Source organism: Ochlerotatus camptorhynchus, unplaced genomic scaffold (assembly GCF_037179485.1).
Source record: "Ochlerotatus camptorhynchus isolate MF236.1 unplaced genomic scaffold, CSIRO-AGI_Acam_v1.1 ptg000370l, whole genome shotgun sequence".
NCBI classification, from domain to species: domain Eukaryota; kingdom Metazoa; phylum Arthropoda; class Insecta; order Diptera; family Culicidae; genus Ochlerotatus; species Ochlerotatus camptorhynchus.
The window spans coordinates 7,552,638-7,565,881 of NW_027040858.1; the positions used below are offsets into that span (position 1 = coordinate 7,552,638).

The 13,244-nt window shown below is 46.2% G+C and overlaps 1 protein-coding gene across 1 annotated transcript; it reads left to right on the forward strand.

Annotated features, from left to right (window-relative positions):
• The first annotated feature begins 469 nt into the window (after positions 1-469).
• Positions 470-1,783, forward strand: LOC135710063 (uncharacterized). The gene is made up of 2 exons (XM_065232513.1): positions 470-1,301; positions 1,653-1,783. Exons 1-2 carry the CDS (start codon positions 470-472, stop codon positions 1,781-1,783), a joined length of 963 nt encoding a protein of 320 aa, XP_065088585.1.
• The last annotated feature ends 11,461 nt before the right edge of the window (positions 1,784-13,244 follow it).

Consider the following 13,244-nt stretch of genomic DNA (forward strand, 5'->3'; position numbering starts at 1 on the left):
GCTCAATTGAGTAAGGATTCCTTCTTTCTCTTTCCGTTTCGTTCATGTTCTGGGTAAGTCAGAGTAATTCTTTCGTTCCGATAATATCTGCGGTTCTACAGGACTTGGCGTTTTACTTTTAATAAAGCTAGGTGTGCCATTAGTAATCGGAAACAGTTCAAGAGGTTCTCTGAGATAAGGTCTCATAAATCGGGCAAAACTGGACGCTTTGAGTGAGGTTTGGGCAGCATTTTGTTCCGTGCATAAGAAGATTTTGGATGTGAGTGAGGATGACAAAGCCTATGATGATGCGGTGCATCGTCAGGGGAAATTTGAAGCGTGCTACATCGCACTGAAGAACCGTTTATTGAAAATTCTAAAAGTGATGAAAGATCGCGATAGTGCTACTGCTCAACCGATCCCGTCACATGACGTCATCAGGCAGCTCGCCGACCAACAGGCTGAGTTTTTACGAATAATGTCCACTAACATGGCCGCCACTTCCGTCGTCCGCAATAACGCCGCTGTATCCCCTCTCTCGGACCTCAAGTTACCGAGGATGAACATGCCTGTCTTCAGTGGTAATTTTCTTGAGTGGCAGTCTTTTTATGACTTGTTCGACAGTTTGGTTCACCAAAATCCGATGCTGAAGGACAGCCAAAAGCTGTACTTTTTGAAAACGAATCTCGCTGGTGAGGCAGCGTCGTTGATTTCGCATCTGAAAATCGAGGATGCGAATTACCGATCTGCCCTGGAGAAACTGAAATACAGGTACGACAAGCCACGTGAGATTGCTAACCAGCATATTAAGCGATTCTTAGCACAGTCAACGCTGACGTCATCCTCTTCACATGGCTTGCGATCACTGCACGACGTGTCAGATGAGGTTATCCAAACTCTACAAGCAATGGATAGGGAAGATCGTGACACGTGGCTCCTACTCATTCTCAGCGAAAAGGTGGATCCCGACACGAAACAGCTGTGGTGCCAGAAGATTGCAGAAATGGAAGAAGCGGACATCACTCTGCAGTGCTTCCTGAAGTTCGTCGAATCCCGCAGTTTCGCTCTACAGTCAACGCAACCAACGAAGCCGAAAGTCAGCGTGCCCTTCAAGCAACCTTTAAAACCTCAACCCAGAGGTGCTACCGCATTCGTCGCCACGAACCCTCCGTTCTGCAACATGTGCACCAAACAAAACCACCATCTCTACCAATGTGGTAAGTTCATTCACATGAACCATGACGATCGACTCGCTCACGTCAACAAGATGAAGCTGTGCAACAATTGCCTGAAAGTACATCCCGGTGAAAACTGCAAATCAGGTACGTGTAGGAAGTGCAACTTACCTCACCACACCTTGCTACACCCGGTGTCGACATCAGCAAACTTACAACCAGCATCATCATCATCAGTCATAGCAATGGCTAATCCCGGACCACCAGCACAGTCTTTGATTTCGGCCCTCGATTCACGAACATGCCTCGATGCGTCTAGTGTTCTCCTTGTCACCGTAGCCATCAATGTTTTGGATAGCCATGGGTGCCCACACGCCTGCCGTGCTGTCTTGGATTGTGCATCCCAAGTCAGCTTTATCAGCGGTAGTTTCTGCAAGCAACTCGGCCTCAAAACACTAGCAGCTGACATGGACCTTAAAGCCATTTCTTCTACACTAGCCCACGCTGACAAGTGTGCCGAAATCATCATCTCCTCGCGCTGCACGGATTATCGTACCTCCGTACCTTGCATGGTGTTGAAGAAAATCACTAAAACGCTTCCCTGCAAGCCAGCGAATATCGAAGATTAGCCTATTCTAGGATCAATACATCTGGCCGATCCACTCTTCCATCGCCCGGGTAAGGTAGAAGTTTTACTGGGCATTGAACTTTTCTTTCAGCTGCTCGAGCCTGGCAAAATTGCCCTCAGTCCCGACGACAGCTTGCCAATACTACAAAACACCAAGCTCGGCTGGGTAGTTGCAGGCCGTTATCACGAGACAAATACTTCGATTGGATCTCACGCTTCGACCTGCTTATTGACCTTTACCGACGATGATCTCTCTCAGCAGTTGCGAAAGTTTTGGGAGCTTGAGGAATACGCCACAGCATCCAACCATCTGACCGAAGAAGAGCAACGATGCGAGAAACACTTTACTGATCACACCGTGCGAGATGAGTCGGGAAAATTCGTTGTCCGTCTCCCGTTTTTGCTCGACCCAAATCAACTAGGCGAGTCGAAGCAAATTGCGGAGAAAAGGCTTCACCACATCGAGAGAAAGCTTGACCGAAACCCACAGCTTAAAAATGAGTACCATGTGTTTATTCGTGAGTATATCGATCTCGATCACATGTCGCTCGTCGATGATACTACCTCAGCAAACAAATCGGTTTATCTCCCACACCACTGTGTGGTCAAAACAACAAGTTCGACCACCAAATGTCGAGTCGTTTTCGATGCTTCGGCAAAGACTACAAGTGGTCTCTCATTGAATGACGTGCTCATGTGCGGCCCTGTCGTTCAAGATTCATTGGTCAATATTTTGATCCGATTTCGACTTTCACAAGGTCCTGTGGAGGTGGACCAAGGACGAGGTCATGAGGGAGTATCGTCTAAATACGGTCACTTTTGGGACTAAAAGCGCATCCTACTTGGCTACAAAATGTGTGCAGCAGCTCCTAGAGTCCTACAGGCAGCAATATCCGGTAGCTGTTGAGAAGGCGGAAAAGGGCATCTACGTCGACGACATTCTTACTGGTGCGTCGTCCGAAGAAGAAGCAAAGGTGCTACGGGAACAACTAACCGAAATGTTTGCGGCAGGTAGATTCCACCTTCGGAAATGGGCCTCGAACAGCGCTGCGGTATTAGAAGGAGTTCCTGAAGCAAATTTGGAGGTGAAAATTCCTATCGAAGAGAACGGAAGCAGTACCATCAAGGCCCTCGAAATGCAATGGCAGCCGTGCAGTGACGAGTTCCATTTCTCCTACCAGCCTACCGAGATCCTTCAGCCCACAAAACGAATCATCCTATCGCAAATCGCCAGCCTTTTCGACCCGCTTGGCCTTCTTGCCTCAATCATCGTGAAGGCAAAGCTGGTGATGCACCGGATGTGGGAGCTGAAGGTGGCCTGGGATGCAACACCTCCCGGTGAGTTAACCAACGATTGGTTAGTTTTGGTGCAAAAGTTCTCGCTTCTCAATTCGTTTCAGATTCCCCGAAAGGTGATCGACATGAGGAACTGGTCTCGTCTCTACCTGCACGGCTACTACGACGCATCCGATGTGGCAATGGGTGCTTGCACAATACTTCGTCCCATCTTCTCTGCGCTAAATCGAAACTGGCACCTATAGGCAACGGCAGAACGACTACACCCCACCTGGAATTGTGTGCAGCGGTTATTCTCGCACGACTTACCTCCAGCGTGAGAGCTGCTCTTTCTACGACGAATTTTTACGAGGTTCGAGCGTTCTCCGATTCCAAAGTCGTCTTGGCATGGCTGGTGGAAGACATTTGTGGCCAATCGCGTTGCGGAGATTTCCACTCATCTGCCCTCCATCAACTGGTATCACGTGGGCACTCATTACAATCCCGCAGATCTGGTATCTCGTGGAGCATTTCCTGATCAACTTCAACATAACCCTCTCTGGTGGCATGGAACCACCTGTGAACCATCGGAGACGAACAACGGATCATCACCGAACGGCGATCTTGACGCTATTGAGCGACGGCAAATAGAGAGAGAGAGAGCAGCGAGCCACAGCCGTGGTTTGTTTCACTGTGTATGAGAACAGTTTCTTGGATGACATGATGGCCAGGTACTACTCGAATCTCCAGCTTCTACTTCGTATAACTGCCCGAATGCTTCGTTTTGGACACTCTGAGTTCCGATGCACATCTCGCCTCTCTCCAGATGAAATTGATTTCGCTTTGAGAAAGTATCTGCAACACACACAACAGCAACAATTTCCCGAAGAGCTCCGTCAACTGAAAAGAGATCTCGGCGTCGAACGCAGTAGTCCGCTACATCAACTCAATCCGTTCCTGGATGTAAACGGTCTCGTCAGGGTGGGTGGACGGCTGCAGCAATCGGATTTGAGTTACGACACCAAACATCCGATCTTGTTGCGCCGTCATTCGATATTGACTTCGCTCATTCTTCTCCACGAACACCAAGAACGTCTCCACTGTGGACCTCAGTCGTTACTTGCAGCTTCACGGAACAGGTTCTGGATACTACGAGGTAGCAGCGCAACCCGCAAAGTATGCCGTGATTGTGTAAAGTGCAATCGAGCTCGGCCAGCACGTGTAACACAGCAAATGAGACAGTTGCCAGCAGACCGTTTGAAGCCACTTCCACCATTTTCCATCACGGGCGTAGACTACGCCGGTCCGGTGAATATCGTCGGTCGAAGAATTCATGGAGCAGTACCGTCGAAGGGTTACATTGCCCTGTTCGTTTGCTTTGGAACGCGAACTGTGCATCTGGAAGCAGTTTCTGATCTAAGTGCGTCATCCTTTTTCGCCGCCTTCACACGGTTCAGCACTCGGTACGGCGTACCCAGCAAGATGTACTCCGACAACGCTACGAATCTACGAGCAGCAGCGAGAACGCTTCGGGAACTCTACCAGCAGATAGATGCCACTGAACACAGCGACGAGGTCAACGACTTCCTGACCAACAGACGGGTGCAATGGCTCTTTATACCCGCTCGTTTTCCACACCATGGTGGATTGTGGGAGGCTGGTATCAAGGTTGCGAAAGGATTTCTCAGTAAAATTGGAGGTAATTACAATTACACATTTGAAGAATTAAGCACTCTTCTCGCCCAGGTAGCTGCCTGTATGAACTCGCGTCCGATCTCTGCGATCTCGGACGACCCCACCGATCCACAATCCCTTACGCCCGCACACTTCTTAATCGGGCGACCTCTTGACGCTCACCCGGAGGTCAACCATTTGGAACAACAGATAGGCTCTCTGTCAAGGTAGAACTATGTGCAGCGTGTCACTCAAGAGTTTCGAGCTCGGTGGCAGTCCGAGTACGTGCTATCGCTCCAACGACTAGCGAAATGGCAAGCATCATCCCCTAATTTCGCAGAAGGTGATTTTGTGCTCCTCGTCGATGAAAACGAAAAATCGCAGCAGTGGCCCTTGGGACGTGTTGTGGAGCTCTTCCCCGGGAACGAGGGACTCGTCAGGGTTGTCTCGGTCAAAACATCCAAGGGTGTTTTCCGTCGAGACGTCAGGAAGCTTCGACGATTCCCAATCGACAGTGACGAGTACGTTTCAGGCAGACATGGGTCGGAAATTCCTACTCGTAATTTGGTGGGCGGATTATGTTGACGCGAGAATTAGGAGCGCTACCCTATTCGTTGCAACCGCAACCTATTGAATTATTTGCCTCGCACGGACAGGGTCAATCAACTAACACATTACTCAACAATAAAATGTGTGTACCTCTCCCTTACCGTATTGTAAAGGGAATCTTCTGGGCCTTCTGCCTTTTGTAGTAATGGGTTATATAAACCCCACACTGAAGAGACACTGTCATAGACACTACGCCATCATCTGCAAGTTGTCTCAACGTGCAGTTGTCACTTAGACAATTGTCAATTTCTCTGACATAGAAATTGTACAAAAGGGGGCTTAAACATGAGCCCTTGGGTAGACCCATGTAACTAAATCGAGAAGCTGTAGAGTTTCCATGAGAAAAGCTCATATGTTTCTCTGACAGTAAATTGTACAAAAAGTTATTAATTAATGGGGAAAGGCCACAAGCGTGGAGTTTATCTGAAAGGACTTCAACCGATACTGAATCAAAAGCCCCCTTGATATCCAAGAATACAGAAGCCATTTACTCTTTTTTAGCAAAAGCCAACTGAATTTCTGTAGAATCCAAATTGAGTATCTGAGAGTAGGTGGTTCGTCTCAACCCATTTGTCCAAGCGAAAAAGGATCATTTTCTCCAACAATTTTCGAATGCACGATAACATCGCGATGGGACGATACGAGTTATGATCTGAAGCGGGTTTTCCAGGCTTTTTAATGGCTATAACTCTCACTTGCCTCCAATCATCCGGAACAATATTGAGCTCCAGGAACTGACAAAACAAGTTCAACATGCGCCTCTTAGCGACGTCTGGGAGGTTCTTCAACAAGTTGAACTTGATTCTATCAGCCCCCGGAGCCGAATTGCCACACGAAAGGAGCGCATGTACTGTTTTAATCATGCCAATATTGGAAGACGTTTATACATCGTTGTTACATAAAATTGCTTTTTATATCATGTTATTTTGTCTTAAGTTTATTTCAAGTTCATTACACTGCTTTTTATCAATTGAATATTATTACTCTCATAATGCGCAGTTTGAAATCTGAACTATAATCTGGTGTTTTAATATGAATTCCCGTTTCTCTTTATATGTTTCATCATAAAATAAAGCTTCTACTTCCCGAAATGACTCATTGAGTTTCATTTGATCATATACCTCCTGTTTCGATCATTCGTGCTCTCAAATCGATCCGTCAATCAAAGATTCAGTAAAAAATTCTTTGTGGGACAGTTATGCGTTAGAATTTCAACATGAGACAATTAAACTTGTTGTTGTTTTTAAATAAGCCCAAAAAAAATTACATATTTATCTATTTTCATTCGAAAGGTTATCTAAAAAAGTATTGTTTTATGAACAAAAGTGAAAAACGTCCAAAAGTAACATGGGACAAATATGCGTAGAATTGCAGTTTTATTAGTTACAACAGAATTTTTCATTGTAATGTAAAAATACAGAAAAATGTATTACTGTTTGTTCCAACCACTGCCAGAAATTGCATCAATATGCCAACACTTACTGGGGCACTCCGGATATCTGGATTTATAATATCTGAATATTTGTGTCGCGTTAGATATCCGAATATCCGTTTGCATGTCCGTAATCCGAATTCCGGAAATCTGGGTTACGAATAGATCCGGATTAAAGTCCTAACACTAAATCAAATGGCGTACATGGACTAATTTATGTGCCAACCTGACTCCTGATTAAATCAATTCATGGATGTTCTTCAACACTAGCTGTTGCAAAAGTCAATATTTTGTCTCAACAGCCGGGGAACTCCAACCAGTTCCTTCCAATTAATTATTAACGCTTCAAATTTCAATTTGGAAAGGCACGCGACTCCCAGTCGTTCATTTAACAGCTGCCTCCATTTCCAATCTATTAGTGAAAATCGTGACTCCACCCTCCGCATTCGACTCATCCCGAGGGAGCCCAACGCAGCTTCATGCTTGACATATCTTTCTCCACCGTCATTGATTTGCGTAACAGCAAAAAAAAGAGGCTGTCTGCAAATGGCAACCGATTTCACTTCTTCAATTGCGATCAGCAATTGTTTTACATTCCTATCCTATCGAGCAAACAAAAAGCCTCTCCAATCTGTGCAACTAACGTAGGTGAGGACGATGACAAACAAACTTTTTGCTTAATTAGCCCAGGGCACACGCGTGATGACTGTTGTCTTGACGCTTGTCTTCATTGCCATCGACGTCGTCTAGACAGCGACGCATGGCAGTGTAACGTTTCCAAATGTCAAATTTAATTAGCCACGCGCAACTCTCATTGCGAGGTGATGAAATTCTGACGATGCCGAGCAGCCAATAATGATTGGGAATCGAAAATATGCGCGCTCGGTTCGATCCTCCCAAAATGCAACTTTTACAATATCCTCCTACGTCGGTGGTGGCATACAATGTGTCACATTTTATCAGACGAACAAAAAGTTCAGCAAAAAATATCCAATTTAGCATGATCACATGTAGGAATTGCATGATCACATGTAGGAAAAAGCCGCGCGAGAATGAATTCCAACACCACAGCGCGGTTGGGCCGTTAAGATCATGGTCGTGGGAGAGGGAAAGGAAAGTATGTATGTACCATAAATCTCACGTACGTCGCTCGAAAATGGTAAATTGATTTCACCCCCGCCCCCCCCATCGTCGGATCCCTTCCGAAAGCGAGGCGTCGCCATTTCAGGAGGATCACAAATTGCATAATTTCGTTCGTCTTGCGATCCCTCGTCATTTTGGGAGAGTTGAGCCTCCTCCTATAAAGTAATAAAACAATATTGTACGTCAATCAGTCGCCGAGATGGTCATCGCCGGGTTTTGGCTATTGAACATCGCTCAACACAGCAAGAACGGAGCGGGAAAGGTTCTCACCGATCTACTTTGTACGTTGAACGTTGAGATGGTATAAAGTTTCATCATCGTTGTGTTCTCTGCACCGGGGGGGCCAACATATGTGCACGTCATCATCGAGGTTCATCGGTCGTGCAACTGAATCTGAGCGTGAATTGTGCAACCACCACTTCGATGCAGGTCTCGGCTTTGTCGTCGCATCGCGGATCGTGATTTGGGTTTTATTTATGACACCGAGCGTTAATTAGACCACAAAAGTCTGCTCCCTGGCATGGATGTGAACCTATCTCCTCCGTGTGCCGTATTGGAACGTAGATGCTCAGATCGAAACCCGTAGTTTAGTAATATAGTCTACGGCAGAAGCGACATCTCAGTGATAGCATAAAACACTCTCGATTTCGATCTAATGGTCGTAATTCAAGCTGACGGCAGCAATGATGATGATGATGATGATCGCTACCGGATTACAACTTGGCGATGAATGGCGTGGAGATTCCGCGTTGAAGTCGTCGTGGTTTGAAGTTGGGATATCGAGAAAAGCGAATTTTTGCACGACTGTTTGGTAAAGATTTCGAGATGCTGTAACCAGATCACGTCGTACATCATATCCGAAGATGCTGTAATCGGAAGGATCGTGATTGCAACTGAGTGAACATCGGGATTTCGTTGACTTGTCATTTTGGTTTGATGAAAGAAAAAATTCGAATGTGTTTGTGACGAAAGATATTTTGAAAATTTCATCCAGGCTAAATACTCTAAAACAACGTTTTTTTTTTGTTATAAGTAGTGGTGGCAAATGTAATTTTGTTTGCAAAACCATCGTCCAGAGCGTAACAAAATAGCCAACACGTGAGTGTAAATGTACATTTCAAGCGAACGGCGTAGACAGGGTTGAAAATTCTCTGGGGAGAATCACCCGGGTGCGAGAGATATCATTCTCTGCGGTGAATCTCTGCTTGTATCCTCGGATATTTTTAGTGGCACCACTGGCGAGATTGTTAGACACAGCACGAGAGAGTGAGAGAGTTGACAGTTCACTGTTTTTCGGTTTATACACTCACTTCCGTGAGGAAGATGGCAGTGCAAATGCGTTATTTTTCTTTTTCCTTTTATTTAACGTCGGTCTCTGTTCCGCAATCTAGTGCCAATCACCGACGGAATGCAAATGCGTTATTGTTTCTCCAAAGATTCCGGCAGAGCTTGACGTGAGGGGACAAAGTGCGAACTTTTTTCACAAAGAAAAAAGTGCGGTTTGACAACGGTACCGAAAAGGTGGTTGTGAATTTTGTGCTTTGCATGGCAAATGGAAAAAACATTCAAAGTGGACACGGTATTCAACTGGAACCGTTCTCGGCCGTGTTCCACTCCTGTTGCCACTTAGCCAACGACTCCGCTCTCACAGCTTTTCGTACTCTTCCGGTTTATCTCCACCTGTAGCACTCGCTGTCCTCCGCCAGGGTGATGCCGATAGGTATCATACCGGCGATAACGCATACTGCTTCCGACGAGATGGTTCTGTACGCACTCACGACTTGCATGGCTATGAGCCGGAATGTACTACTCGGTTTCCTTTGGTTCTGCTTCGTTTCCAGCTCTGAAACCCAGGCTGGACCTCCATACCTCAGAATAGACGTTAATATAAAAAGTAAACTTTATAAAATCTTTGTATGCAACAACTGGGGCCTCCCTTAGCTCAGTCGGTAAAGGCGCAGCTACAAAGCCCAGCATGGTGGCTGGGTTCAATTCCCGGTCCGGTCTAGGAATTTTTCGGGTTGGAAAATGTCTCGACATACCTGGGCATAGAAGTATGATTGGACTTGCCACACAATTGTACCAATGCAAAAAATGGTACAGGCATCGAAAGCTCTCAATTAATAACTGTGGAACTGCATCTAGAACACTAAGAGCAACCGTACCAGTCGTTGCCATTTGCGGCACTATTTTACTTACGCACAGCGTTTCCATTTTGGCTTGATCACTCCTCTCCACACCGGTCGTTGCTATCAGAGTCATAATTTCAGTGCCAACATTTCAAAGGGGCGTAATTGCATTTGTAAACAATGGCTTTAGTCGTCAATTTCTCGCAAATGAAAGCTCACTCATGAAAATGAATGACACCAGCATGCAGAGGTATGTTTCATGTATCAGCTACCATTTGTAATTTGGAGGGGTGGGTTTGCATTTGCGAGAAATCGACGTCTAAAGCCATTGTTTACAAAAGCAATTACGCCCCTTTGAAATGTTGGCACTGATTTAAGTTACCGTTTTCCACACCGGCAAAACAAACTTTTGACGTTTATTCGAAATAGCAACCGTCTGATGCGTTGCTACCGGGTTGCTAAATTTATGAACTCACTACTTCCCAAGGTGCGGATTGCTATTTCCCCCACCTGAATAGCAACCTCCGGTACGCAAGTAGCGTTATGGTAGAGGCTGGTAAATGTGCCTTATTTACTCATTGGTACGGTTCCTCTAAGTTGAGAGCACGCAATAAGCTAATATGCGATATGCAATAAGCTTGAAATCCGAAGAAGAAGTATGCAACACTTACTTACCTTACCAATCAGGCTAAGGCCTTGTTGTCCTCTGCTGTCCGAAGAAGTCGTCTCCACTCTACTCGATCCATGGCCACAGTTCGCCAGCCTCGTAGTCTGCGAAGGGTCCGCAGGTCACCTTCTACTTGGTCGATCCACCTTGCCCGCTGCGCGCCTCTTCTTCTTGTTCCTGTTGGGTCGCTTTCTAGAACCATTTTCACTGGGTCGTCGTGCGGCATTCTTACGACGTGCCCAGCCCACCGTAGTCGCCCAATTTTTGCAATGTGGACGATGGATGGTTCTCCCAGCAGCTGGTGCAATTCGTGGTTCATTCGCCTCCTCCACGTTCCGTCATCCATCTGCACTCCACCGTAGATGGTACGCAACACCTTCCGTTCGAAAACACCAAGGGCGCGTTGGTCCTCCACGAGCATAGTCCAGGTCTCGTGGCCGTAAAGGACCACCGGTCTAATCAGCGTCTTGTAGACAGTCAACTTCGTGCGGCGGCGAATTTTATTCGACCGGAGCGTCCTCCGGAGTCCAAAGTAGGCACGATTCCCTGCCATAATGCGTCTTTGAATTTCTCTGCTGGTATCATTTTCGGCGGTCACCAGTGAGCCCAAATACACGAACTCATCGACCACCTCGATTTCGTCACCGTCAATCTGAACTCGGGGTGGGAGGCTAACATTGTCTTCCCTAGAACCTCTTGCTTTCATATATTTTGTCTTTGATGCGTTGATGGCAAGTCCAATCCGTCTAGCTTCAGCCTTCAGTCTGATGTACGTTTCCGCCATCATCTCAAAGTTCCGTGCCATAATGTCAATGTCATCGGCGAAACCAAGGAGCTGGATGGACTTCCTGAATATCGTGCCACTCGTGTCTATCCCAGCTCTTCTGATCACACCTTCTAACGCGATGTTGAACAGCAGACACGAAAGTCCATCACCCTGCCGTAACCCCCTTCGAGATTCAAAGGGACTCGAGAGTGTCCCCGATACTCGAACAACGCACGTCACTCGATCCATCGTCGCCTTGACCAATCGCGTCAGTTTATCCGGAAATCCGTACTCGTGCATAATCTGCCATAGCTGATCTCGATCGATTGTGTCGTATGCGGATTTGAAATCGATGAACAAATGATGTGTGGGCACGTTGTATTCGCGGCATTTCTGCAGAACCTGCCGAATCGCGAAAATTTGGTCCGTGGTAGCGCGGGCACCCATGAATCCCGCCTGGTATTGCCCCACGAACTCTCTTGCATATGGTGACAGACGGCGGCATAGAATTTGGGAGAGTACCTTGTAGGCGGCGCTCAGCAGTGTGATCGCGCGGTAGTTGCAGCAATCCAACTTGTCGCCCTTTTTGTAGATTGGGCAAAGTATGCAACACACTAACAACCAAAGTCTTCACCGGGGTGATTCTCCCCGGTGAAGCAAAAGACTCTCTACGGTGCTCCCTAGTGATCACTCATCCGCTCCGGTGTGTTGGACTGTTGGAGGTGCGAACGTCAGAAAGTGTATTTGTTTGCGAAGTGGGAGAAGCGGTAGAAAGTGAAAACAAAATAAAGATTTCTCGGGTGAGTTTGCTTTTGTCATAGTGCGAGGTGTCTTTTCAACTCATCACCCTGCTTACACTGGGGAGAATGGCATCCCTGGGCGTAGATAGAGAATAGGAAAAATGTCGCAGACCATTCTTTTTCAAACAGTTTATTGTAATTACATTTGAGCAGCAAGCTTGCGTATGACAGTAATTTATCAGCTCCCTTATTTACGCATTCTTATCATTTAATTCATTTTAATAAATATAAAAAAGCTGACATAAATTTATGCCTCTAGCCTTGTTCGCTTCATTGTGCGAAAATGTTTTGTCGCTGGCAAAAAACAGTTTAGAAATGTCACGACCATGGTGAAATATAGAATGGTGTAATGGGTTGGTTAGAAAATAGGTGCGAAGTGGAGAGAGCATTCTTTGCGGTGGAGAGCGGGAGAAGAAATGTCACTGTTTGACAGCATGTAACTTTTTCTTTGATTACATTATGCATCCCTCTTGATTGATACGTATCAGTAAAATATATTCAAGTATTGCCGTTAGCTTGAAAAATCGTGGAATTTTACTTTTTCAATGTATGTAAATATCAACTTACACTTAGTATTAATATCAAGGTCTGTAGCATTTTGGACAGGATTTTCTTTAATACAATTTAAATGCTTCTAAATTATGTTTTCAGATGCCGTATTTTTGTGCAGTATTAAGCTGTGGCCACAAGGTGTGACGACAAAAAAGCTGTTTACGCGCAGCTGGAATACGACAGCTGCACAAGCCATGACGTCAAAATTGTCATCGGTGATCTTAACGCTCAGGTCAGCCAGGGGGAGGAATTCAGACCGGTTATAGGAAAGTTCAGCGCTCACCAGCTAACGAACGCCACAGGACTTAGACTCATCGATTTCACCGCCTCTAAGAACATGGCCATACGTAGTATCTACTTCCAGGAAGCCTCCCATATCGGTACACCTGGAAATCACCGCAGCAGACAGAATCGC